The following is a 27,058-nucleotide window of genomic DNA, read 5'->3' on the forward strand; positions in this document are numbered from 1 at the left end:
AAAACATAGAAGGCCTCCAAAGGCGACGCCTTTAAGAAGCAAACAATGCACAAGCACCGTCGTCACCCCGATCCAAGTTCATATGTGTTTCACCCTGAAGAAAGACCGAGCTCTCAAAACAATACCTTCAACAAGGCAATTGCCAGGCACACCCAATGAAGGCCGGATCTTAGGTTTTCACCTTGAAAGCCACGACCGGACACCCGAGGAGCGCCATCAAAAATGAAATCCTCCTGTGCCGCCGCCACCACTTGACACCGTTGCTACTGAAAGTTATCAAACACCTGGCTGACTCCATTGCCTTCGAGGCCCCCTCTGTCCCACCGATCCTCCGATCTCAGCCATCAAGACTTTCCCCGCCGCGGCCCGTGCCATGGAAATTGAGATGACGGCATGTCCCACGGTGTCAACAAACAACGGAGCTTCGCGCCGCGTCCTCGTGGAGCCAACTAAAACTAGGCGAGGTCTCTCCTCCGATCTGGGGCACGCCGTCGCCGATATGAGGGCAGGAGCAAGTAGGTTTGGTGGTGAAGTGCTCCAGGAGCTGAACTGGGAAGTTTTGCACCCCCTTTTTTCTTCGTATCGTCTTGGACAGGGACCTGTGTTGAGACTTCGAGCTCACCACGCCATTGACTTGCGTTGCAAGGGTGATTGGTGAGTGAGCAGGAAAGATTCCCAAGATTCTTCCACCAAACACAGTTCCAGCTGCTGCTGGCGAAGTAGTAGTATTTTTCTTTCTTTCGTTCTTTGTGGAAAAAACGGGTGACATGGGGTGGGAGCAGGAGCTGGCCACTCGTTTCCTTAGCAGAAAAATAAATTCCAAGGCCCAAGCAGTATGAATGGTAGTGATCTTTGCAAGCACGGGACTACTGGCCTGAATGTGATCGCGACCGCAGTCACAAGTGTGTGTGGGTGGGGGCACGCGTATCTCGTCCGTCCACCAACCCCCGGAGGTAGGAGCACCTACCATGCCTGCCTTTCCTACTCGGCGGTGGGCCCCACGGCCTGCAAGTGGGGGCACCAACCACCCTCTTCCTTCCAATGCATTTTGCGTAGAGAAGATTCATGCTGAACGAGGAGACTCTTCTGCTGATGCATCTGCATGCAGTGTGTGTGTGTGTGTGTGTTCGAGCGAGCGTGATGGAAACCAAACCAAGCCACCAAACCGGAGGAAAAGTATGCATAGCTCAGCGGCGCTGTCATCGTCATGGTTGGTGAGTGAGCCACACAAGGAGTTTCCTTTTTTTTGAGAGAGAGAAGATGCACACAAGGAGCTGCTCCACTTGGCCGGGGCCTGGGTGTTGGGGGCGCACGCACACCTCTGTTGGCATTTGGAATGTCCTTGTCCACCAATCAGGACTCCACACACAAGGATTCCATCTCCATGGAAATACTTTAGAACATCTCTAGCAGACCCCGCATAAGTGGTCAAACCCGCAAATTTTTTACGTTTTACAGTTTTGGGCAAAAAAAGTTACCAGAACAGAAACCATAAAAGTAGTCCAACCCGTAAATTTTTTAAGGGCCACCGCAAATGCACACCCGAAACCCTTATCTTTGGAGGTTGGAAGGTCGAATATAGGGGGCCCCGTATACCGGTCAAACCTCGTCGGAGCAAACACGCCGCCGCGGAGTTTGCCGGAATCCGCCCTAAACTCGCCGGAATTCATCACCGCACATCGGAAAAGGCCGTAGACGCCGCAATCGATCGCCGCCGGTTCGAATTGGACGAGCTCGACATCGTCGTGGCCTCCCATGACCTCAGCCTGGCCGCCGGAATCCTCCCGACGTGGTAGGCAAAGGGGCACGACTCGGTTGGCAATAGAGCAAGGCGCGGACGACGGAGGCGACGGGGCGTGGCCGGCGAGGCCGGCGTGGTGATGGGGCGCGGCCAGCAGGGGCGGGGCACGGCCGACGGGCGACGGGGCACGGCCGACGGGGTTGGGCGCGGCCGGCTGGAGGGAGGCCGGCCGCGAATATACTTTTTTACGGATCCGTTTGGGGGGTCTGCATTTGTGCCAGCCCGAGCCAGCCCGCAAAAGCGGTTTTGCGCGAACTGCAAAAGCGGTTTTGCGGGCCGGTGGGATGCGGGGTCTGCTAGAGTTGCTCTTAATCCCCCCCACCCCCCCACCCCCAACCACACCACCCTTCCGCACTCCTGCCCGGGTGCAATTTAGAATTGTTGCACGGACGATTTCATTCACACTTAATACAACTTTGTTCGAGTCACTTTGTTCACCGCCGTGCGAGGGACCAGCAAAACTCCGTTTCGAAAAAAAGCACTTCGTACTTGTTGTAGCTCTGAATAGTTTTTTTTAGGCGTGCCACATTACAAAGGGTCGCGCCTCGCCCAGTTTGCAGCGCTGGTGGCTGCTGCAAGGGTGTTCTTTCAGTGGAGCTCGCAACATGGTGGTTGTAACGATTTGGTGGTGGCACGCAGCAGTGAACTTGCGACATTGATGTAATCCGAGAAAAAGGGAACCGAGTGAAGAACGAACGAACGAAACGACTTGATGAGAGCTCTTGCGGGGAGATAACGTGCAGTGGTGGGCACCATGGGGAACACACGTCACCCTCGGGACGTAGTCAACGGGCGACGGAAGATCCGTCGGTAAAGTCCTAGCTCTTCCCCTTTTTTTAGGGAAAAAAACTTCGAATTGTTGAGTTGTATCGTTTGAAGCTTTTATTTATGAAAGTGCAAGCCAGTGTCAAACAAGGCAAAAGATACAAGAAATTGTGAGGAGGATAGTGGTATCCCAGCGCACCAGAGTTCAAGTCCTAGACTTGGTGCTCGCACTTTCCTAGATTTATTCCAGGCTTTTCCGGTGTTGTGTGTTTATGAGAGGAGCTGTTTCATCGACTACGAAGGTGTCTGTAGCGACTTCATTAATCTCAAGATGATGTGCCGGCTCAGTCTATCAGAGGTGATTATAAGGATAGGGTGTGCATGTGTGTGTGCGTTCATAGAGGTGAATGTGCGCTTGTGTAAGTGAGCGACTTTGATTGTACTGTGCTAAAAGAAATACAAAAAATTGTTGTGTACATGCTAGACAGTAAGGGGTTGTTTGGTTCTAGGCCTAACATTGCCACACTTTGCCACACATTTTTGCCAAGCTTGCCTCATCAAAATGAGAGTCACAAGTTGGCAAGCCTAAGGGAATCTTGCCACACTTTTTATGTGTATGCCATATGAGGCCCAAGTGTGGCTTGCCTAAGGTGTGGCTTGAACCAAACACTCACCTAAGTTGGTCAAACTTGCCTAATTTTAGATGTGGCAATCTTTGGCAAAGTTAGGGTCTGTTTGGTTCCCAGCCTAAGTGTAAGACTTAGGGTTTTGGGAAACTGCACGACACCCTTAACGGGTGTGGCTATCTCATATATATATAAGGAGCACACAAAGGTGTACGGTACAATATACAAGACCTATACAGAGGCTACGTATAAATACAATCTAACACCCTCCCTCAATCTTAACTATGCCCTGAAGTACAAAGTACGTTAAGATTGCGCCTGCAGCCTACAAACTGAGGTTGTGGTAGAGGCTTCGTGGAGATGTCAGCAAGTTGATCTTTTGAAGAGATGAATTTGATGTGGAGTAGCTTCTGTGCAACACATTCCCGCACAAAGTGATAGTCAACTTCAATGTGTTTTGTCCGAGTATGAAACACTGGATTAGATGACAGATATGTAGCACCAATGTTGTCACACCAAAGAACAGGCGGTTGAGTTTGAGAAACTCCCAATTCTCTCAATAAGGACTGTACCCATATGATCTCAGCTGTAGCATTTGCAACTGCTTTGTATTCAGCTTCAGTGCTACTCCTGGACACTATAGCTTGTTTACGAGCAGCTCAGGCGATCAAATTAGAACCAAAGAAGACAGCATGTCCCCCCGTGGATCGCCTGTCATCTGGATTACCAGCCCAGTCTGCATCTGAAAAAGCAAAAAGTGTAGGAGACGGTGCTGGCTGAAGGAGTAAACCATATGAGGCAGTAAAGCAAACATAGCGAAGAATGCGCTTCACCGTTGTCCAATGAGAAGTCCGAGGAGCATGAAGGAACTGACAGACACGATTGACTGCATATGAGACGTCAGGCCGAGTGATAGTCAGATACTGCAGACCACCAACAATACTATGATACTCAGTGGCATCATCAGAGGTAAGAGGATCTCCATCAAAAGCAGACAGACGATTAGTAGCAGACATAGGAGTCATGGCATGTTTGCACTTCAACATACCTGCCCGCCGCAACAAATCCATCGAGTACTTATGCTGCGTGAGTGTCAAACCAACAGGACAACGAGAAACTTCCAGGCCAAGGAAGTAACGCAACGTTCCTAAATCCTTCACCGCAAAATCACCACTCAAGGAAGAGATCAAACGATCAGCAGCAGCATCAGAGGAGCTAATGAGGATAATGTCATCAACATATACCAGAAGATACATCGTCACCTCATGCCGATGCAGAAGAAAGAGCGAGGTGTCAGCAGTGGAGGGAACAAAACCAAGTGACCGAAGAACAGAGCCCAATCTGGCATGCCAAGCACGAGGAGCCTGCTTCAGCCCATAGAGCGCCTTGACAAGGCGACACAGATGATGAGGGCGAGCAGGATCAACGAACCCCGGGGGCTGACGCATGTAAACCTCTTCATCCAGAACACCATGGAGAAAAGCATTCTGAACATCCAGCTGACGAAGAAACCAGCCCCGAGTAACAACCAAGGACAACAGAAGCCGTATAGTCGTCGGTTTGATCACCGGACTGAACGTATCCTCGTAGTCAAGACCATACCTTTGCTTGAACCCTTTCGTCACTAACCGTGCCTTATAGCGTTCAATAGAACCATCGGCATGCTTCTTAACTTTGAAGACCCACTTGGAATCAATAGCATTGACACCAGAGACCGGGGGAACGAGCTGCCAAGTACCATTTGTCAACAATGCCTGATACTCCTGCTCCATAGCTTGACGCCAATGAGGAATCCTGAGAGCAACCTGGAAGTGACGCGGTTCAGCCGAGGGATCTTCCTTGACGTGAGCAACACACGCCGCAAGCCAAACCACCGAATTCATGCTCTAGCCAACTCATCCAAAAGTCCGAACTGATGGAGGGAGGCGGGCAATATACTTCAACACTCCCCCACACGTCTAGGCTATTTTAGTCCTTAGACGTGGGATCGATGTAGGCCGCAGAATCATTTTATTTAATACTGCGTTGGCAGGGTCTTGAACTCAAGACCTCTTGGCTCTGATACCATATTGCATTCATGCTTCAGCCAACTCATCCAAAAGTCCGAACTGATGGAGGGAGGCCGGCAATATACTTCAACACTAAGGTTGCAACGCCTAACCTTAGTCATGCCACAACATCTTAGGCATGGGTTTGGTTCATTGCCACACTTCTCTAGTTATATGGTCCACACGTCATAAGCTCAATTTTTTGCCAAATTTTGCCACACTTGTGATGGTCATTTTGTTAGCCACACTTTTTGTGGCAGCCATACTTTGCCTAAGGTTAGTTGTGGCAAAGTTAGCCATGAACCAAATAGGCCCTTAGTCACAAACCAAACAGCCCCTAAATATCCACTTGACCTGTGACGGAAGTATGTTTGTGAAGATTGCTGTGTTTGCGTATGTCGCACATGTGGCCAAAGCTTGCTTCATTTCCTCGCAGAAATGAGGACGTGACAAACTAGTGGCACTGCCACTGACGATAGCTTAGGAATCTCCTACACGCATGGCCACCAAATGTGGCGAATATTCCAGCTAGCAGCTCGCACGCATCTCCGTTCATTTCACGTCCTGCAACGGACCTTCACGTGTTGCAGCGGTGCTTCACGTGTGCTCTTGATGTACTCCCGACTGGAGCAGAGCAACCTGCTGCAGCTGCAATCAGGAGGTTTTAACGGCAACGTGACCAATAGGAAACTCGGTGTGACGGAGATCGGTTCCGAACTCCGAAGCCATACAGACATAGCTGCCTTCGAAGGGAGGTGAAGAAAGGGAAAAAAATGGCTTCATAGGGTGTCTGAAATTCCGATCCCGCCAATCGATTCATCAGGGGATAACGCGGCAACGACATCATCGATGGAGGGAAGTTAGAGGTTGACGGGTTCGGATGCCACGCGAGAGAGGAAGGGGGTAACGGCGGCAAAGATCGTGTCAGGGTTTAGAGGGGTGGTCGGGGCAGATCAACGAGGCGAAGGAGGGCGGCGAAGTCACGCATGTCAAAGATCGTGTCGGGGTTTAGAGGGGTGGTCGGGGCGGAGCAGCACGACGGAGGGGGGGCGGCGAAGGCAAGCTGGTCGAAGATGAAAAATGAGAAAGGCTGAGGCCGTCGGATCTGAATATCGTGCGACCCAAAAAATCGACCGACGACAGACATGCGTCCCTAGAATAAAACAAAACAAATTAGAAGTTTTGATGGATGGACAGTGTCTTTGCTAGTGCTAGTAGTAACAACTTTGAATCACTCAACAACAGCATGTTAGTGCTAACAGAGATTAGTTGAGAGGGATCTCATCTCACCTCACCAGATCCCAACGTACGCACCTACCCCCCCGCCCTTCCCGTTTGCTTACACATTATAAATAAACCCCCCCAAACCCCCCAATTCCCCGTGCCCACCGCCATCCTCCTCCTCCACTCCCCACCGTCTCCCTCCTCATCTCCGGCGCCGCTCCGCGACTCCTCCAAGGGTAAGCCGCCGCTCCCCCTCCCCTCCCCTCCCGCCGTGTCCGACCCAATGCGCGCGCGCGCGGCTGCGAAATCCCTCGCGCAGTCAGCCTCACGCCGCCGCGCCGCGCCGTAGCCTAGGCGCCGACGCCGATCGCGCGAGTCGCCGCCGCCGACCCGTGTCCGTAGTCTAAGCGCCGACGCCGATGCCTCCCCGCCCCGTCGGCGGTATCGGGCATTTGGTTTTCTGAGGGTTCGGGCTTAAACCCGAACTGAATTTTGGATCCGCCCCCTGCATGGCGGTGGCTGCTCGCAGTCAGATCCGAGCCTCTCGGTCGCGCCCTCGATGGATCTGAGGTCGATGCGGCGGTTAGGTTCCTGCCATCAGATCTGCTGTGCCTCCTAGTTACGATCTGAGATTGCATTGGCTGTCCACTGTATCTGTAGAACGACTGTCAGGGAGGGAGTGCTGGTTTTATGTGCTAATCATTATCATCATTTCAGATGATCAGTTTGTTTCCTCGGCCGTTCTAATCCGTCGGTTAATTTAACTTGCCTCCAGTTCTGTCCAATCATGCATATCCGTAGTACCAGGACATTTTCTGATCAGTTTTGTTACTATTTTACTTCACATTTAAATTCTGTGGTCAACTTAAACTCTGCATGTCCTCCTCGTCCTCACACATTTTGTTTCCAGCCGCCATCCGTTCCCCTGAATGTTTATGTTATTTGTAGTAGCATGATGCCTTCATGCCTGAGAGGGACCCTGCTTTCTTTCCGGCCGATTTTAGCTGTCCTGTACCCACACCATGGGAGTTGGTTGGATCCTAAATGGAGGTCTTTAGTGCGTATAGCCTGCCTTCATGGCACGGCTAAACATTCCCAGTATAAAGAAACATCCTGGCTTAGCCAAAGGTATTTCTTAAGCCTCTTAATTCTTACTGGAGGAGCCCATGCCACAGTAATTAAAAAATTCAGTTTGTCTAATTCACATCTAGATGTTTTTTAAGGATGTCACATCTAAGCTCCCACAAATATATAATGCAGCAACAAGAAACAAAAAACTAAAAAATTTGTGTACATGAAAAGGACGAAGAAGATCGAGTACTGATTCGGTTTGGAAAAATATGCTGTCATAATTTTGGATCCCTTGGCTGTTAGCTTACAGATATATATATTTTCCTGTATGTGCGTTAATTGTTTTTTATTTTGGATCCCTTGTCTGTTAGGTTGCAGATATACATATTTTGCTGTATGTGCAAAGTATTTTGGAAAGTTCCTTACCAACCAATGTTCCTGCAGATTAACTGATTTTAGTTTTTTGATGGTGTAGAAAGATGGCGTCCCATATTGTTGGATACCCTCGCATGGGCCCCAAGAGGGAGCTCAAGTTTGCCTTGGAGTCTTTCTGGGATGGCAAGAGCAGCGCTGAGGATTTGGAGAAGGTTGCCGCTGACCTCAGGGCCAGCATCTGGAAGCAGATGTCAGAGGCTGGGATTAAGTACATTCCCAGCAACACCTTCTCATACTATGACCAGGTGCTTGACACAACGGCCATGCTTGGTGCCGTCCCGGACCGCTACTCTTGGACTGGCGGGGAAATTGGTCACAGCACCTACTTCTCAATAGCCAGGGGCAATGCCACTGTCCCTGCTATGGAGATGACCAAGTGGTTTGACACCAACTAGTAAGTCAATCTGCATCTCTTGAATGCTGACCAGAGGTGAAATCTTTTTGAGGGCATTGGTCATGCAGTTTTGCTTACTGGCTTTGTTACTCTTTTGCAGCCACTTCATTGTACCTGAATTGAGCCCAGCAACCAAGTTCTCATACGCTTCACACAAGGCTGTCTCTGAATACAAGGAGGCAAAGGCGGTATGTTCCTTCACCCACAGCATTGTCTCAGCCTCCTTTTCATAGTAGTTTCCTTGCACATGATTTGGTAGTAAAAAAATATCTTCTGATCTGTACTACTATTTTTCTGCTAGCTACCTGAATCTGATCCCACAGTTCTAGTTTTGTATGTCTTTCTTTGCTAGTTACATGTTCTTTGGTTAAAGTAGAGCCTTTAGCCACATCTGGATGAGACCCCATATCATAGCAATCCCATACGGCAAAACGCCGACTAGTTTATTTTGTAACCTATACCTGAAGTTGAAATTTATAGTCCTGGAACAAGCATGTTTTTTCTGTCGTGCACAGAATAATGCATTACCATTTGCATGCCTAACTGAATATAGAAATTCATTTCAAGGACCTGAATATAGAAATTCATTTGCCATGCTATTTGTCTTCACAAAATGATGCCTGCATGCTTACATGGTCTTCCATGCAGCTCGGTGTTGACACTGTTCCAGTGCTTGTTGGACCAGTCTCATACTTGCTGCTCTCCAAGGCAGCGAAGGGTGTGGAGAAATCATTCTCTCTTCTTTCACTTCTTGATAGCATTCTTCCCATCTACAAGTAAGCATCGACTGACGCAACCAACTCCTTTTGTTTTAACTTGAATCTTCAGTTGACAATGTCATATGTTATATAAATTGCAGGGAGGTTGTGACTGAGCTGAAGGCAGCTGGTGCTTCATGGATTCAGTTTGATGAGCCCACCCTTGTTAAGGACCTTGCTGCTCACGAATTGGCTGCGTTCTCTTCAGCATATGCTGCACTCGAATCGGCACTCTCTGGATTGAATGTGCTTATTGAGACATACTTTGCTGATGTTCCTGCTGAATCTTACAAGTACGTTTCTCTAGTGCTAATACATTCTACTCGCCGTTTCATGTATTTCAAGGTGTTCTATTAAAACAGCAAAACACTAATTCTCTTGTAACCACAGGACCCTCACATCATTGAGTGGCGTGACTGCCTATGGTTTTGATCTTGTTCGTGGAACCAAGACGCTTGAGCTTATCAAGAGCGCTGGTATCCCATCTGGGAAGTACTTATTTGCTGGTGTTGTAGATGGAAGGAACATCTGGGCTGATGATCTTGCTGCATCTCTCAGCACTCTTCAGTCTCTTGAGGCGGTTGTTGGCAAGGGTAAGCAGTAAACAATATATTTATTATTTACTATCTCCAGGTCACAATTTAGGACGTTTTCAACATTGACAGCTCTTTAGGTGAAACTTTGACCATCAGTTCCTATGAAAAATATGTTGCTTTAAATAAAACCAAGTATTGATTATAAACGACCTACAGTGTGACTCAGAGGTGTATTCAAACCATGATATTCTAGTACTGTATTAATGTGTCGCAGATGTTGGTATTTGTTTTGTACTCATAGTTGTGATCAAACCTTAAAATGTTCCATCATCACATATTCTAAAACGACCTACAGTGTGACTCAGAGGTGGTATCTGTTATCCATTGTCATTGCTTTCTGTATTAAACAATTGTGAATACTTTATTGCAGACAAGCTTGTGGTGTCCACCTCCTGCTCACTGATGCACACTGCTGTTGATCTTGTGAACGAGACTAAGCTTGACAGTGAGATCAAGTCATGGCTCGCATTTGCTGCCCAAAAGGTGGTTGAGGTGAATGCACTTGGCAAGGCTTTGGCTGGTCTCAAGGATGAGGTATGTTGTTCTTTCTTTTCTCTCTCTCAGTATAGCCTGATGCTTCCTTGCACCACTTTAATTGCAACTCCTAACTATACTGACATGTAATGTTGAATATTGTCAAATACAGGCCTACTTTGCGGCCAATGCCGCTGCTCAGGCCTCAAGGAGGTCGTCACCCAGAGTGAACAATGAGGAGGTTCAGAAGGCTGTAAGTTCACTGAACTTGAGTCATATATACACACATTAAGAGTTCCCACATGCCAATTATTAACATGAAGTGCATTTCTTACAGGCGGCTGCTTTGAAGGGCTCTGACCACCGCCGTGCTACCCCTGTCTCTGCTAGACTGGACGCTCAGCAGAAGAAGCTCAACCTTCCTATCCTTCCGACAACAACAATTGGTTCATTCCCTCAGACAATGGACCTCAGGAGGGTCCGCCGTGAGTACAAGGCGAAGAAGTGAGTGCCTCTACATGCACTTTTTCTTGCGATATTTCCTGCATTTTTTATTGAAAATTTGTGTCACTGCTGGATCTCTTATGAGTCTTTTCTTGTAATATTCCTGCATTTTATTGAAAATTTGTGTCACTGCAGGATCTCTGAGGAGGAGTATGTCAGTGCTATCAAGGAAGAAATTAGCAAGGTTGTCAAGATCCAAGAGGAGCTTGACATTGATGTGCTCGTCCATGGAGAGCCTGAGGTGAGCAATGCTAATTAATATTGTTTGTTGCAGACTCATTTGCAAGATGTTTGGACGTTTTTGAAATGAAGCTATATCTGTCTATGGATCATTGAAATAGAGATTTGTTTCAGCATATTGTATTTGTTCTCTGGTAACTTAGTGTATGTACGTCTTTTGACTAATTTCTATGTACATTTCAGAGAAATGACATGGTTGAGTACTTTGGCGAGCAATTATCTGGTTTTGCATTTACTGCCAATGGATGGGTGCAATCCTATGGATCACGTTGCGTGAAGCCACCGATCATCTATGGTGATGTCAGCCGCCCCAACCCCATGACAGTCTTCTGGTCCAAGATGGCTCAGGACATGACCCCTCGCCCAATGAAGGGAATGCTGACTGGTCCTGTCACAATCCTCAACTGGTCTTTTGTCAGGAACGACCAGCCAAGGTTGATACCGCTTCCTACCTTCTTACATCTGTTTTGATTCGACGGCCTTCACGTGGAGGTGTTTAACTGCTACTAATCGGTGTGCCACTTCTTGGTATACAGGTTTGAGACATGCTACCAGATTGCTCTTGCCATTAAAAAGGAGGTCGAGGATCTCGAAGCTGGCGGTATTCAGGTTTGTATATAAGCTTTAGCTGTCTTGTCAGTTGTCACCATGTCATTACTATGTCCGTGTGGCATGTGTAACAAATACGCTTCGGTCATCTACAGGTGATCCAGATCGACGAGGCTGCTCTAAGGGAAGGTCTGCCGCTGCGCAAGTCGGAGCATGCTTTCTACTTGGACTGGGCTGTCCACTCATTCAGAATCACCAACTGCGGTGTGCAAGATACCACTCAGGTAATCTACTTGGAATGCCATGAAGGTATTCAGAAAATCTTTGTTACCATCATCATCCATCCCTTATGAGACTTGTTTTTCCTGGGCAGATCCACACTCACATGTGCTACTCCAACTTCAACGATATCATCCACTCCATCATCAACATGGACGCCGACGTCATCACCATTGAGAACTCCCGCTCCGACGAGAAGCTCCTCTCGGTCTTCCGCGAGGGCGTGACCTATGGAGCCGGCATTGGCCCTGGCGTCTACGACATCCACTCCCCCAGGATCCCCTCCACGGAGGAGATTGCCGACCGCGTCAACAAGATGCTCGCGGTGCTCGACACCAACATCCTGTGGGTGAACCCCGACTGCGGCCTCAAGACCCGCAAGTACACGGAGGTGAAGCCCGCCCTGACCAACATGGTCGCCGCGGCCAAGCTCATCCGCACCCAGCTCGCCAGCACAAAGTGAAGAGCCTGATACTACTACCTATTGTTTTGTGGGGACAGAGCGCCAAATGAGCCACATTTGTTTCGAATAATCCGATTCTTTATCGTACCGCCGTCCGGAGTTTGGCTAGGGTTAGTCCTGCTATGGTAAACTGGTGCGTGTTGACATGTTGTATCTATGTTTGGTGGGTGGTTTCTTATTGTTTACAGGCTGCGGTCTTGAGCTTATGTCTCGTCGCGGTTCGTTATAAACGGAGTTGAAAATTGTCTTGCATCTCTCAGTTCCTCCTTGATTTCCCTGCTCATTTTTGAATCTGTTCAGTTAGTCAGGCAGGTTACAGAAGTTGTAGTCTTTTACACATGATTCAGAGTAGCAGCGTTGCATACAGTGCACCAATTCCTACCACCGCGAGGACGATAACAATGAAGCCAACCACGTGCAGAGGCGTAAGCTTCTCCCACCACCTCTTGTCACCATCGCCACCACCATCGTTTCTTGGTGCATCTGGTGTGGCAATCTCCTCCTCCTGTATCTGAATCCTGGTCTCCTTCGGTGCCGCATTCTTCTCTTCAGCCCTGTTCTTCCCTGCGTCCTCTTGGGCGCTCCAGAAGCCGCCATTGCTGCTGCTGCCGCCCGACGGGCCATCGCCTTTCCGCTCTCCGTGCGGCAGGGGCAGGGCGCCTCCAGGCTGCTGCTCCTTCTGCGCGGCCATGGACGACGACGGTGGTGGCGGCGGCGGTGGAGGACCTGGTGGTGGTTGTGATGACCCCTTGGGCAGGATGACGTAGAGCACGGCTTGCTCCTTGTCCATCACGGCCCTGATGCCGCCGGCACGGACGCTCTTCGGTACCGGGAACGACTTGAGGAACCGCGCCCATCGCGCGCCGCCGCCTTCTCCGACGGGGCGCTCGCCGGCGACCTTCAGCTTCCGGCTCGTGTTGTAGAGCACCTTGAGCTCCTCCTTCATGAACCCTGCGACCATGGCAAGACAGTCATCTTCAGAAGACACGCAAGTCACATGCCCACAACGCAGCAGCAGTGAAGGAGGACGCGGTGGTGCGCACCTGAGACGTCGACGACGAGGGTGTCGGCGTCGGCCGTGCGCGCCCACTCGCACCGGGGCTCGACGGCCGTGTACACGCGGTGGCGCGGCGCCGGCGCCGAGGCGGCGGCCGCCTGCATTGCCGAACTGCTGTTGATAGACGTACAGAGACGCTGCTGCTCTGCACCCTTGGGATCTTTGAGCGACAAGGATTGAGTAGGGGACAGGAAAGGTGTGCATTATAGGGATTAGGGAAGATGACACGATATAACTATGCGGCGGTGATGGCTGTCGCCAGGCAACTCCTTCCTTTGCTTGCGCTGCTCTCGGATGTTTTGCTTTGGTCGCAAGGTGCAACGCATATGCACTCATTCGATGCAGGGGGAGCAAGGATGCAGGTAATTTTGTTAATAGAAGCACCAGTCAGCCAGGTTGTTACCACGCAGCAGAGTTAATAAATGAATTTTGTTAATAGAAGGTACTGTAAGAAGTTTCAGAGTCATGCACACATTGAAGATCAAAGAGATTGTAAGGTATAGTCGAGAGCAAGAATTTACTTTATCGCAACATTCACAAATTTCGGTAGCAAGTTCACTCACTTTTCTGAGCATATATATTTTTGTCCTTTTGAGACGAATGATGTTTTTGATAAAGAAAATACACACCCAACCCAAAAGCATGCATGTTTCATTTTCACCTTCATCCATGGACTTCTTTATTTACGAAGAAATGTAATTATATATATTCTAGATTAAACCAAATTCTCACAATCATTCTCGGCCAGTGCCGCCGATAAGCACACCCACACATTGATTAAACACTATTACAAACTACTCTAATCTTGTCAATATCAAAGAACGAGGGTCTGTTTGGATCTGCTCCGCTCTAGAAAACCAAGTCAAACGGGGTAGCTTTATGACATACCGCTCCGAAAAAAATAGAATATGGGGTACAAGTCCTTGTTTTTTGTGAAGCTCTTCAGCGGGTGCTTCGGAAATTCTAGAAGGTGGAGTTTGGGGAAATTGCCCACCACTGACGCCAGTAGGTGGATACCCCTTCGAATCCCCCCACGTCATCCAATCAAATAGACCTTTTCCATCAAATTTCCATTCTTGAAGTTGAAGCTACCTGGAAGCTAAACATGATAAAGTGCTCTTTGGTGGAGCTGTAACTCCTGTATGAAACTTCTTCAAAGTGGATTTGATGGTGTGAAGCTGATTTTGATGGAGCGGGGCAGTCCCAAACATGCCCTGAGTGTCCTTCCCTAAGTTCAAAGCCCCCTTCGAGTCCACATACGTAGATTATCCAGGGCGGCGGCAGCACTACGGTGTGGGGGTGCACTAATGGGCTATTTTGGAGTGGTTGCTCTCGTGCTGCCCAGCCGACAGCGGCTCGATGGATGGTGGTGCTCCGTTAGGTGGGGATCAAGGATGCCAGTGAAGCGGCCCCCAGATTATGATGCTGAAGTTTTTATCCACCGACTTCAGGTGACGATTCGTGGCGGCGGAAGGATGTCATGAATCAGGGCGACGGCGTGGCAACAGTCACGCTTGGGGGTGGTTCGGGATAGCCATGGCATAATGTGGTGTTGTGGTGGTCTGTCGGCCATGGTGGTGCATGTTGGCAGTGGCGAGTTGCATGTGGCACATTCCTACTATGGCTAGGGTGGATGGTTAGACATGATGATGCAACAACATGGGCTTGGTGAACTCCAGGCGAAAGCCTAGCACCAATCTTGGTCGATGACGACGACAACATCGTCCTAGGATGTCGTTACCCTCTTTGGAGGCCTCATCAGGAAGCCCCTTCACCTCCCTTGTCATTTGGATCTTGAACTCTCTGGGTGAAAACCCAAGTTTTTGTCTTTGGTCAGAGGTGGCAAAATTTCCATCATCCCCCATGGGGGTGTCACCTTGGAGGTCCGGTTCTATCTGACATTGGTGGTTTGTGTCATCATGTAGAGTCACCATCAGCTAGGCATGCGCGTGCCCTCGGGGCAGGTGTGGAAGTCGGATCAGCGGTCCAGAGAGCGCCTCGATGTTGTTGGTGTCGGGTCTGGTCGCCTGCGTGGTAGATTCGTCGGCTCATGTGGTGCATAGCCTTGAGGCTGGATTCTGTTTCTTAGGTTTGTATACCGAAGTGGCGCCTCCAGATAATGTGGTAGGATGTCGAATCTACCCACTTCGATGGTAGTCGTCTTCTCTTCTGGAACTTCCGAACCAGGCGAGGTTTCTTCCTAGGTGTTCTTCTCTTCGTATGGAAGGTTCCCCTGACATCCCAACATATTTTCAACCAAAATTAAGTTTCCCCCTAAATAATGCTCCAAATCTCCTAATTCTGGAGGTCTAGTGAAATCAGACAAAAACAGGCAAGCGACTGCGGTAAATGCAGAAAATCCCAGCTCTACGGTGCAAAAGCAATAAGTAAAACTTGATACACAATGCACTAATCAATCTCCCACAACCACAAGGTACTTGTCATGGTGCATCTATCCTTATCTCCTTTGAGTCCCTAGGCACTCATATAGGTGATATGGTGGGGGTGTGCCTGCAAAGCACCATTCTACTAGGTACCCTTACTCACCAACATGTTCATGTCCAAACCTTTCATCTTAGCATACTCGACCCAAACCCCAAACGAGCTCGCCATTGTTAGTTGTGGAGAAGAAGCAACACAGAGAAAATGATGGAGTAAAGCGCATGCACATAAGAAAGAATGGAGGGAACCTCTCTCCCAAACAACCAAAATACCTGCCTTGCTCCTCTAACTTTTCTCCCAAATCAAGCACGGAACCATCGACGGTAACGACACGCCCCTGATCCCTTTCATGGGTATGCACATGTAGGTTTCTTGGTCGATGTGAATTCCACTTTTTTTACAGTATAGTTTGAATTCCCATCTAATTGATGGGAATTACGATCATCGTCAAAGGTTTGCGAAAATAAAGGGACTGTCCTTTGTAAGTTGTCTGGATTTCTTTTCATTTAAGTCACTTTTTCTCACCACGATGTTACCCCTCCGCTTCAAAATAAGTTTCTAAAACCACAACATTCATTTTGGAACGGAGGGAGTACTAGTTTTTCTCTATCTACACATGCAAACTTGCACAAGTTTTTTCACTGTTAAGTCTAACATGTACCTTATTCACAAAAAAATAAAAATCAACACGTACCTACCTTATCCATAAAAGTAAAGGGTGTGGCTAAGTCTTAATCCAGTCTAAGTCAGGTGATATAACGTGTAAGAAAGAAATAAGAAAAACTAAAAAATAATTTTGCACAGAACCCAAAGTAAGATCCCATGAATATAGAGCATCGACCGAGACTTGGTTAAGTATCCCAAAAGTTAAATTAGCTACGTAAATGTTCTCCCATATCCACTAGTGCATTTCACGTATATGCGCGTGCACTTGATAAAATTTGTAGTCTGCATGCGTAAAGAGTTTTAAAGTCATACTCCTACGTGCTTGTAGAACAAATCAACCTCGACGCGTTCAAGAACATATCAGTAGAAAATTAAAGGCGCGTACGTGCATAACATTTTATTTCATCAAGTTTGATCGAGCAACCATGTCTCTGTAATCTGTAACAAACCATGTCTCCATTGACCACCACCTGCCCACACGCATGAACTTTCACCCAGCCGTCTCGTCTCACGCCTCAAATGCTTCGCACCAGCTGCTGCATGCTCGATGTCGATCGATCACAGTTCACATCTCGTCGCCGTAGCTCCCGGCTCCGGCGTCCCCGCCGCCGGAGGCAGCGGCGCTCAGGTTGCGCCACACGTACACCGTGATCCCGACGAGCACCAGCGCCGCCACCGCCACGTTCACCAGCAGCCCGCGGTTGGCGGGCGCGGGCCTCCTCCGCCGCGCCATGTCCATCATCCTCTCCGTCTCCCTCTCCTCCGCCATCTTCCTGTCCTCCTCCATCTTCCCTCTCGCCTCCCTCTCCATCCTCCGCTTCTCCTCCTCCTCGGCCGCCTCCTGCGGCTTCCTCGCCATGGCCTCCTCTTGCGGCTTCTTGGCCTCCTCCCTCACCCACTCCCCGGTCGGCTTCGGGAAGGCGGGCAGCTCGGGCCTCGCGGCTCCGTTGTGCTTGTTCAGGGTCTCCTCCTCCGGCGCCGGTGCGGGCACGGGAGGTGCCGGCCTTGCCGGCGCGGGAATGTCCGCCGACTTCCGGGGCAGCGAGGGCCTGCGGTCAGCGAAGGGCTTCTGAGAAGGAACGACAGGGGGCGGCGCCGTGGCGGCCGGCCTCGCGGGCTCGGGGAACGCCGCCGGCGGCTTCTGGGACGGCGCCACGTAGGGCCTCCTGGGCTCGGGCTTGGGCGTCGCCGGCGCCGGCGCCGGCATCACCGGCGGCACGGGCACGGCCTGCTGCGGGGGCGAAGGGTGCTTCTTGGGGAGCGTGATGGTGAGCGCCTCGTTCTCGAACTTGGCGCGGATGCCGTCGACGTTGCAGTCGGAGGGGAGCTGCAGGTCCTTCTGGAAGCGGCTCCACCTGCCGCCCTCCACCGGCCGCTCGCCGCGCGTGCGCAGGTGCCCGTGGTTGTCCACCAGCACCCGGATCTCCTCCCTCTTGAACCCTGTAGCCAAGAACCAACCCTCATCAGCGCCTGCATCTGCATGCATCGTAATCAGTTCATGGATAATGGTTGCTTGCCTGGGACGGTGATCTTGACGAAGCTGGCGTCGGCGGAGTGGCTCCACTCGACGACGGGGGTGTACTCCTCGTAGGTGCGGTTGATGGCCCTGTCCATGGCTGCTGCCGGCACCTCCTTCTCGATCTCCCAAACAACAAACCCGATGAACGAATGCTTGCGGTGATGGTGATGGCGAGTGATGCCGGTCGCCTTTTGCCGTGGAGATGTATATATAGTCAGGACTCAGGAGCCATGAGAGGAGGAGGAGGAGGAGAAGAATAGATTCTTGGAAGGATGAGACATGGCTTGGCTTGGCGGGCAAGTGATATTTTCCTCTGCTCGTTGGTGTTTCTCCCGGCGTCGGTCGGCGACGCAAACCCCCAACAAAGTGAAGTATTATTCCTTGCTTGGTTTTCGGCCGGGGTTGGGGAAAATCCATGTGGATTTGCAGCAGAGGTTGGTCCAAGCCTCAAGGGAAGCATATATTGGGTGGGTTTCTCTCTTTTTCTTTCTTGATTGAGTGTTGAGTGTATAATGGGGTAGGTATAATTTTCGACCATGCACGATTTGACCTGCTATTCGAACTTTTCAAATTTTGATGTTGCCTATCTTTGAGTTGGCGAATTCGCAGATACTTCAAATGCATGCTTGCGTATGAGTGGTTTCTCTGTTCTTCAGGTGATCTTGGGGTTCCTGAGATTCTAATTTGTCGATTTGGTCGGGTTCTTGAGGTTGATTCTAACTTGTGAATCTTGTCGAATTGCGATCATTCATCCTAGGCAATGGCGGTGTACCGATATTTGCACAAAGTTCATGCTTAGTGCTAGTACATCTTAGCAAGTAATGTGTGCCGGCTGCTCTTGTTTCACTGTAGCATAAAGCGCTTTATCAGATTCAGCGAAACAAAGAGTCCTATGCATGAACGAGCACGCATGTCAAACAGTTGGGATCAGTAAAGTGTCACAACTGAAACAATTTTTGATACAAAAGCAAAACAATGTCAACACGCTCTACCACAAGTAGACAGACTCAAGGTACAACACCGGACTCGGCACCGTATCCTTTAGTACAGTGAAATTGTCCGCAGTATGCTCTGAATATCCTTGCTAGTCAGAAACCCCGACCATCGTCCAACTATGAATCGTCAGTAAAATGCATACAGATTACTGCTCGAGTCCTGGCCGATGATGGACGTGCACCAAGAGGATGCCACTTGAATTTCATTGCCTTGTTTGTGAGAGACATCAACAAACAATTCAGGTGTGCCCACGGCCTCCGCACGTGGAGCACATGATGCTTCCAGTTCCTCCACAACCTACAGCAATCGCACAACAAACAATGTATCATCCATATTAGCAGTATATAAAATGCACACAGATCACTGCAGACATCAGAAATGGTTGTCAAGCTTGCTTACCTAGGCATCTGACCTTTACGATGATTCCTTGGCTCTCCATTATCGAGTCGACGTACAAGCCTGAGCCAGCACAGGTTGCGCACAGCACGGCGCCTTTAGTTTCGCAGCGCACGCATGGAGGATTCTTCCCAACCTCCTTCTTTTCCAAATCTAGGCCGGCTGGTTTCCCAATATTCTCCTCTGGAACAGCTTTGTCGTAGCAGAACAGTGCTTCGAGGCTACTCTTGCTTCTCTGCAGGTCATTAATTGCACTTGCCCTGATCTGCATTGGCTAGAAAATTTGTAAATCTCTTAACATGAACTGCTACTATCAGATTGGATGTCACTTAGCTAGTCGGGCCACATCATGCAACAGAACAGAGACGAATGAAGTAAGAGGAAAATCAACACTTAGCTAGTGAGGCCACATCACGCAACAGAACCGAGACGAATGAAGTAAGAGGAAAATCAACCCCCATATGGAAGTAAGAGGCTGAGAGCTATTAATCCAACTTCCTGGCTCCAGTAAGTAGATTGTTAGTAGACTGATGCTGGAATGGAGGACACTCACTATGAATATTTAACCAACAGAGCTGGGTGGAATTATCTAGAAAAGGATGCTGTTGTTGTTGCTCTCCCAGTGTTTTCAGTGTGGAGTATTATAGGTAACAAGGTCTAGCTAGGGTGAAGACAAGAAGTTAAGCATTATTCGCTACCGTAGAAGACAACAGAAATGGGTCCAGATTAGCCCGACATAACAAAAACAGCTTGGCTTCCAAAACCACACATAATAGATTAGATCCTTTCAGGATAAGGTTGCATCCTATATATACTTCCGCACCAACAACTAATGTTGGTTGTCACTACTGAATAATACTTACATGCCGGACACACTTTTCTATAAGAGGAACTTCTGAAAATAGGAGATCAACTAGGTGGAAATGGGCCATGCGCACAAGGCATTATAGCTTTGTTTCGCACCCAAAAGGATGCTGTTGTTGTTGCTCTCCCAGTGCTTAGGGTGAAGACAAGAAGTTAAGCAGTATTCGCTACCGTACAGGATGACAAAATGGGTCCAGATTAGCCTGGCATAATAACAACACACTGAGTTCCAAAACCGCAAATAACAGTTAGATCCTTTAAAGAGAAGGTTGCATCCTATATATACTTACGCACCAACAATTAATGTTGGTTGCCACTGAATGGTACTTACATGCTGGATAAACTTGTTTGTCTGTAAGAGAAACTTGCGAAAACAGAAGATCAGCCAGGTTGAAATGGGCCATGCTCACAAGACATTCTAGTTTTTGTCTCACACCCAAACGCAGACGTGATTCCATTTCCACCTGGATAATTCCAGATCTATACGTGCTGCTAACTCACCCACATCGTCATGTTTTCAATGCTACAACCTACTTATCCCTCTTACCAGAATAGCTATCATATTTCATAGCACTGCATATGTGCATAAGATTCTATCATTAAAGGGAACAGACGCTTGCTCTTTCGTCAATATGATTTGACAACGCTCGACCAATTGACAAACAAACATAGTTATCTGAATAAGCACCAGACACATAGCTCATGCTCATAACTTGGTATCAAAACAGCTTCGATCGATTCTCGTTCCATCCTGTCGATACACATACAAAGATCATTTCGTAGGGGTGCATACTGCATAGGCACCAATTTTTCCTGGCAACCAGGGCCAGCACGTAAGGCAGGAATTTTTCTTGGCAGGCATTTTAACCATTTCGGAAAGTGCAGTGCATATGATGGAATGCACTAACTTCTAGCCTATTCGTCCATGGTCACCGCAAAAGCTTACTGGTGCTGTCGTGCTCACTTCTGTAACTTGGCCTCATTATCAGAGGCCACAAATTCAGAATCCCCCCCTTCCTTAGAGTATACTCCTAGCTAGCTAAGTGCTAAACCTATGGAACATACAAGCCCTGCCTACCTTCTTCACCCTCCTTTCCACTAAGAAATCAGTGAAAAAATAGGGGGCAGAAGCTCAACAGAACGCACCAAATCGTCAGAATTCCATCCACCTCCACAAGCAGCTGCCTCCAGAAGCAGCAACCGGGAGGGAAGCTTGGGGCCTACACGCTTAACGTCCCCCGCAACCCACAAGATAGGGGAGGAGGGAAGCACCGAGGGTATGGAGAGGGCACCGCACCTTGGCGGAGACCGCGCGGGCGGCGGGCCGGGCCGAAGGGAGCAGCCGCCCCAGGGACCCTCCGCCGCGGCGGGGAGGCGCCGTCGTCGAGGGCGGCGGGCGGAGCCTGGCTGAGACCTCCATCGGCAGGCACGCGCTCCGGTTGGTGGGAAATTTTCACCCTCGCCTCTCCTCCGTCGCCGTCGCCAGTGGGGGGTGGGGGAGAAGAAGAGGCGGAGCTCCTCGGATTGTTCGTCGCCTTCCCCAGATTTCCAAAGCCGAGCTTCGGTTTCGTCGCCCGGGCACAAACCTGGCCAGATGGGCCGGCCCGCCCGGCACTGCCCGGCCCGGCCCAGGCAGGCACGCTAACTACCCGGGCCCAGGCACGGCACTACAATTAAACGGGCCGGCCCATCGGCATATTTAGCCGTCAACCCACATATTATTCGGTCTATTGGCCTATAAAAAATGAGCCGTGCCATGCCGGCACGCGTGCCCAGCCTCCAGACGCAGGCACGGCCCTAGGCGCCACGTGCCCGGCATGACCCGATTAACCACGTGTCGAGCCAGCCCGTCACGGGCGGGGCGCGTGTGCTAACAAGCCGGCCTGCTAGGCAGAGCCCAGTTGGCCAGGTTTGCCCGGACACGCGGGGATCTTACAGGTGGTGAAGGGCCAAGAAAGCTTTTGGGCTCGCCTAGTTCGGCCATAAAGCTCTGTAGTAACTGGGCTTGCAATGGCTACACTACTAGTTTTCTTGGCTCCGCCTATCTTGATAATGTGAAGTTGAAACGAAGCAAACTCGGGCGCGGCTATGTCACTTTATGCAAGACATTATTTTTTAGGAGTACAATTAAATTTGATGGATCATATCCCACATAAAGTGGGATACAGATTGGATCATGGGGATCGGTCAACCGCAGATGCTGCCATGATCAAGAGAACATGAAAACTTAGCTAAACCTATCTACATCAATATTTGATGCACGACCTTCATAAATGAAGTTACAGTTGAACACCCTTGCACTCTCGTTGATCTCACGAATGATGCAACCATAACTATTGGTTATACCTCTGTCAATATCCCTCACACTTAAGTTTTTAGACCGATGCAATTATAAAATTTTGGAGCAGCACATCCTTAGCCAGAAGACGATGCTTCTTCCTGGCATGCCATTGCTTCAAGCGTGACAACATTAGTGACCCCTTGAACAACTAGGGAAGAGCTACCGAGATATAAACCTGCATCGTCACGGCAAACTGCTGCGGTCGACCCTCTCAGTCCCGACCTTGATATGTTAGCATCGACATGTATTTTTGCAAAACTCTGCGGCGGTGCCCTTGGTCTTGCTACTGCCGCCCTTGCTTTAGTTGGTGCTTTCACAACTTCCTATGCAGTTATATCGAGCTCCGATATGACCCCCTTTATGAATTCATGAGTAGCTGCAGGACTATAATAGACCTCCTCATGTATCATTGTTCTCCTTGCCCACAACGCCACCGATAGCTTGACAAACACCTCATGTGATAGCGTGTCACATCATCGAGAATAGCCAATGTTTGGCACTTGGTTCCATAGTTTTGCAAAGGTGCTTGCCAGTTCACCACCCACAAGAGCCCATAGGCATCTTGCCATTGTGCATTCAAGCAACACATGTCTCCAGGATCCGCAGCTCCACACAAGGCGCTTGGTTCCATAGTTGTGTGAAGTACTGCTTAAGCTTCTGCAAATACTATTACTGTCCTAGGTAAACGATAAACTAAAATTGCTAGTAAAAAGAGGATTTAAATATGTCTACTAAATAACTAAATAAAGTAAATAATAAGAGCTTAAAATGTAAATGGCGTTTCCTGCAATGATAATGTGAAGTTCAAACGAAGCAACACCGGATGCGGCTATGTCACTTTATGCGGACTCAAATAAAATGTCACTTTGTGTGAGACAGTATATTTTTAGGGTAAAGCTAAATTTTATGAATCATATTCCACATGAAGTGGGATACAGATTGGATCATGGAGATGGATCAGCCGCAGATGTTGCCATGATCAAGAGAACTTGAAAACTTAGCTAAACCTATCTGCATCAATATTCGATGCACGACCTTCATAAATGAAGTTACAGTTGAACAACCTTGCCCTCTAGTTGATCTCACGAATGATGCAACCGTAAGTACTGGTTATACCGTTGTCAATATCCCTCACAATTTGTTTTTAGTCCGATGCAATTATGAAATTTTGGAGCAACACATCCTTAGCCAAAGACAATGCTCCTTCCTGGCATGCCATTTGCTTCAAGAGTGACAACATCAGTGACCCCTTGAACAACTAGGGAAGAAATACCGAGATATAAACATGCATCATCATGACAAACTACTGCGGCCGATCCTCTCAGTCCCGACCTTGCTGTGCTAGAATCAACATGTATTTTTGTAAAGCCCTGCAGCGGTGCCCTGGGTCTTGCTACTATCACCCTTTGCTTTAGTTGGTGCTTAGACAACTTTCTGCGTAGTTATATCGAGCTCCGATATGAACCTCTTTATGAATTCATGAGTAGTTGCAGGACTATGAACATGTGATAGACCTCTTCATGTATCACTATTCTCCTTGCCCACCATATTGCCCACAACGTCACCGATAGCTTGACAAATGCCTCATCTGATAGCGTGTCCCTGAAAGGAAATATGCCCTAGAGGCAATAATAAAGTTATTATTTATTTCCTTATATCATGATAAATGTTTATTATTCATGCTAGAATTGTATTAACCGGAAACATAATACTTGTGTGAATACATAAACAAACAGAGTGTCACTAGTATGCCTCTACTTGACTAGCTCGTTGATCAAAGATGGTTATGTTTCCTAGCCATTGCCATGAGTTGTCATTTGATTAAGGGGATCACATCATTAGGAGAATGATGTGATTGACTTGACCCATTTCGTTAGCTTAGCACACGATCGTTTAGTATTCTGCTATTGCTTTCTTCATGACTTATACATGTTCCTATGACTATGAGATCATGCAACTCCCGTTTACCGGAGGAACACTTTGTGTGCTACCAAACGTCACAACGTAACTGGGTGATTATAAAGGTGCTCTACAGGTGTCTCCAAAGGTACTTGTTGGGTTGGCGTATTTCGATATTAGAATTTGTCACTCCGATTGTCGGAGAGGTATCTCTGGGCCCACTCGGTAATGCACATCACTTAAGCCTTGCAAGCATTGCAACTAATGAGTTAGTTGCGGGATGATGTACTATGGAACGAGTAAAGAGACTTGCCGATAACGAGATTGAACTAGGTATTGAGATACCGATGATCGAATCTTGGGCAAGTAACATACCGATGACAAAGGGAACAACGTATGTTGTTATGCGGTTTGACCGATAAAGATCTTCGTAGAATATGTGGGAGCCAATATGAGCATCCAGTTTCCGCTATTGGTTATTGGCCGGAGACGTGTCTCGGTCATGTCTACATAGTTCTCGAACCCGTAGGGTCCGCACGCTTAAAGTTTCGATGACAGTTATATTATGAGTTTATATGTTTCGATGTACCGAAGGTAGTTCGGAGTCCCGGATGTGATCACGGACATGACAAGGAGTCTCGAAATGGTCGAGACATGAAGATTGATATATTGGACGACTATATTCGGACACCGGAATGGTTCCGGGGGTTATCGGATATATACCGGAGTACCGGGGGTTATCGGAACCCCCCCGGGGGTTTAATGGGCCTACATGGGCCTTAGTGGAGAAGAGGAGGGGCGGCCAGGGCAGGCCGCGCGCCCCCTCCCCCTCTAGTCCAAATTGGACAAAGAGGGGGGCGGCGCCCCCCTTTCCTTCCTCTCTCCCTCCTCCTTCCCCCCTTCTCCTAATCCAACAAGGAAGGGAGGGAGTCCTACTCCCGGTGGGAGTAGGACTCCTCCTGGCCGGTCGCCTCTCCCCCCTTGCTCCTTTATATACGGGGGCAGGGGGCACCCCATAGACACAACAATTGATCATTGATCTTTTAGCCGTGTGCGGTGCCCCCCTCCACCATAGTCCACCTCGATAATATCGTAGCGGTGCTTAGGCGAAGCCCTGCGTCGGTAGAACATCATCATCGTCACCACGCCGTCGTGCTGACGGAACTCTCCCTCAAAGCTCGGTTGGATCGGAGTTCGAGGGACGTCATCGAGCTGAACGTGTGCTGAACTCGGAGGTGCCGTGCGTTCGGTACTTGATCGGCCGGATCGTGAAGACGTACGACTACATCAACCGTGTTGTGCTAACACTTCCGCTTTCGGTCTACGAGGGTACGTGGACACACTCTCCCCTCTCGTTGCTATGCATCACCATGATCTTGCGTGTGCGTAGGATTTTTTTTGAAATTACTACGTTCCCCAACAGTGGCATCCGAGCCTGGTTTTATGCGTAGATGTCATATGCACAAGTAGAACACAAGTGAGTTGTGGGCGATACAAGTCATACTGCTTACCAGCATGTCATACTTTGGTTCGGCGGTATTGTTGGATGAAGCGGCCTGGACCGACATTACGCGTACGCTTACGCGAGATTGGTTCTACCGACATGCTTTGCACACAGGTGGCTGGCGGGTGTCAGTTTCTCCAACTTTCGTTGAACCGAGTGTGGCTACGCCCGGTCCTTGAGAAGGTTAAAACAACACTAACTTGACGAACTATCGTTGTGGTTTTGATGCGTAGGTAAGAACGGTTCTTGCTCAGCCCGTAGCAGCCACGTAAAACTTGCAACAACAAAGTAGAGGACGTCTAACTTGTTTTTGCAGGGCATGTTGTGATGTGATATGGTCAAGGCATGATGCTAAATTTTATTGTATGAGATGATCATGTTTTGTAACCGAGTTATCGGCAAATGGCAGGAGCCATATGGTTGTCGCTTTATTGTATGCAATGCACTCGCCCTGTAATGCTTTACTTTATCACTAAGCGGTAGCGTAGTCGTAGAAGCATAAGTTGGCGAGACGACAACGATGCTACGATGGAGATCAACGTGTCGCGCCGGTGACGATGGTGATCATGAAGGTGCTTCGGAGATGGAGATCACAAGCACAAGATGATGATGGCCATGTCATATCACTTATATTGATTGCATGTGATGTTTATCTTTTATGCATCTTATCTTGCTTTGATTGACGGTGGCATTATAAGATGATCTCTCACTAAATTATCAAGGTATAAGTGTTCTCCCTGAGTATGCACCGTTGCAAAAGTTCTTCGTGCTAAGACACCACGTGATGATCGGGTGTGATAGGCTCTACGTTCAAATACAACGGGTGCAAAACAGTTGCACATGCGGAATACTCATGTTAAACTTGATGAGCCTAGCATATAACAGATATGGCCTCGGAACACTGAGACCGAAAGGTCGAGCGTGAATCATATAGTAGATATGATCAACATAGTGATGTTCACCATTGAAACTACTCCATCTCACGTGATGATCGGACATGGTTTAGTTGATTTGGATCACGTGATCACTTAGAGGATTAGAGGGATGTCTATCTAAGTGGGAGTTCTTAAGTAATATGATTAATTAAACTTAAATTTATCATGAACTTAGTACCTGATAGTATTTTGCTTGTCTATGTTGATTGTAG

The 27,058-nt window shown here is 48.8% G+C and overlaps 4 protein-coding genes across 5 annotated transcripts; 1 reads left to right on the forward strand and 3 right to left on the reverse strand.

Moving 5' to 3' along the window:
* The first annotated feature begins 6,564 nt into the window (after window positions 1-6,564).
* Window positions 6,565-12,479, forward strand: LOC109746030 (5-methyltetrahydropteroyltriglutamate--homocysteine methyltransferase 1). Its single transcript, XM_020305145.4, has 14 exons — window positions 6,565-6,700; window positions 8,011-8,364; window positions 8,465-8,552; window positions 9,013-9,140; window positions 9,224-9,415; window positions 9,513-9,715; window positions 10,089-10,252; window positions 10,365-10,445; window positions 10,530-10,696; window positions 10,832-10,937; window positions 11,120-11,370; window positions 11,473-11,545; window positions 11,641-11,769; window positions 11,859-12,479. Exons 2-14 carry the CDS (start codon window positions 8,015-8,017, stop codon window positions 12,225-12,227), a joined length of 2,301 nt encoding a protein of 766 aa, XP_020160734.1. The 5' UTR covers window positions 6,565-6,700; window positions 8,011-8,014; the 3' UTR covers window positions 12,228-12,479.
* On the reverse strand, window positions 12,464-13,474 carry LOC109746031 (uncharacterized). The gene is made up of 2 exons (XM_020305146.3): window positions 13,271-13,474; window positions 12,464-13,178 (listed from the first exon to the last, which is right to left on the reverse strand). Exons 1-2 carry the CDS (start codon window positions 13,386-13,388, stop codon window positions 12,571-12,573), a joined length of 726 nt encoding a protein of 241 aa, XP_020160735.1. The 5' UTR covers window positions 13,389-13,474; the 3' UTR covers window positions 12,464-12,570.
* Window positions 13,475-16,778: 3,304 nt separating this feature from the next.
* Window positions 16,779-18,211, reverse strand: LOC109746032 (uncharacterized). Its single transcript, XM_020305147.4, has 2 exons — window positions 17,910-18,211; window positions 16,779-17,832 (listed from the first exon to the last, which is right to left on the reverse strand). The coding sequence occupies exons 1-2, from the start codon at window positions 18,004-18,006 to the stop codon at window positions 16,958-16,960; spliced, it is 972 nt and encodes a 323-aa protein (XP_020160736.1). The 5' UTR covers window positions 18,007-18,211; the 3' UTR covers window positions 16,779-16,957.
* A 631-nt stretch (window positions 18,212-18,842) lies between these two features.
* On the reverse strand, window positions 18,843-21,735 carry LOC109746026 (uncharacterized). 2 transcript variants are annotated; one of them, XM_020305141.4, is made up of 3 exons: window positions 21,465-21,735; window positions 19,307-19,568; window positions 18,843-19,204 (listed from the first exon to the last, which is right to left on the reverse strand). In XM_020305141.4, exons 1-3 carry the CDS (start codon window positions 21,585-21,587, stop codon window positions 19,146-19,148), a joined length of 444 nt encoding a protein of 147 aa, XP_020160730.1. In that variant the 5' UTR covers window positions 21,588-21,735; the 3' UTR covers window positions 18,843-19,145. The 2 variants fall into 2 exon arrangements, with proteins under 2 accessions (XP_020160730.1, XP_020160729.1); XM_020305140.4 differs by having other exon boundaries at window positions 19,307-19,577; window positions 21,465-21,721.
* Between the last annotated feature and the right edge of the window lie 5,323 nt (window positions 21,736-27,058).

The sequence above is a fragment of the Aegilops tauschii genome, chromosome 4 (genome assembly GCF_002575655.3).
Source record: "Aegilops tauschii subsp. strangulata cultivar AL8/78 chromosome 4, Aet v6.0, whole genome shotgun sequence".
In the NCBI taxonomy this organism is placed as follows: domain Eukaryota; kingdom Viridiplantae; phylum Streptophyta; class Magnoliopsida; order Poales; family Poaceae; genus Aegilops; species Aegilops tauschii.

What these genes read in the sequence shown, in the direction of transcription:
- LOC109746030 (XM_020305145.4), top strand. Translation starts at nt 8,015, where the DNA reads ATGGCGTCCCATATTGTTGGATACCCTCGCATGGGCCCCAAGAGGGAG. An exon ending in TGAGGCGGTTGTTGGCAAGG is followed by an intron (nt 9,716 to 10,088) that starts GTAAGCAGTAAA and finishes ACTTTATTGCAG; the next exon opens with ACAAGCTTGTGGTGTCCACC. An exon ending in TCGTCCATGGAGAGCCTGAG is followed by an intron (nt 10,938 to 11,119) that starts GTGAGCAATGCT and finishes TGTACATTTCAG; the next exon opens with AGAAATGACATGGTTGAGTA.
- LOC109746031 (XM_020305146.3), bottom strand. Translation starts at nt 13,388, where the DNA reads ATGCAGGCGGCCGCCGCCTCGGCGCCGGCGCCGCGCCACCGCGTGTAC. An exon ending in CCTCGTCGTCGACGTCTCAG is followed by an intron (nt 13,179 to 13,270) that starts GTGCGCACCACC and finishes CCATGGTCGCAG; the next exon opens with GGTTCATGAAGGAGGAGCTC.
- LOC109746032 (XM_020305147.4), bottom strand. Translation starts at nt 18,006, where the DNA reads ATGGACAGGGCCATCAACCGCACCTACGAGGAGTACACCCCCGTCGTC. An exon ending in CGTCAAGATCACCGTCCCAG is followed by an intron (nt 17,833 to 17,909) that starts GCAAGCAACCAT and finishes TCTTGGCTACAG; the next exon opens with GGTTCAAGAGGGAGGAGATC.
- LOC109746026 (XM_020305140.4), bottom strand. Translation starts at nt 21,587, where the DNA reads ATGGAGGTCTCAGCCAGGCTCCGCCCGCCGCCCTCGACGACGGCGCCT. An exon ending in CCCGCGCGGTCTCCGCCAAG is followed by an intron (nt 19,578 to 21,464) that starts GTGCGGTGCCCT and finishes CAAATTTTCTAG; the next exon opens with CCAATGCAGATCAGGGCAAG. An exon ending in CGTAAAGGTCAGATGCCTAG is followed by an intron (nt 19,205 to 19,306) that starts GTAAGCAAGCTT and finishes CGATTGCTGTAG; the next exon opens with GTTGTGGAGGAACTGGAAGC.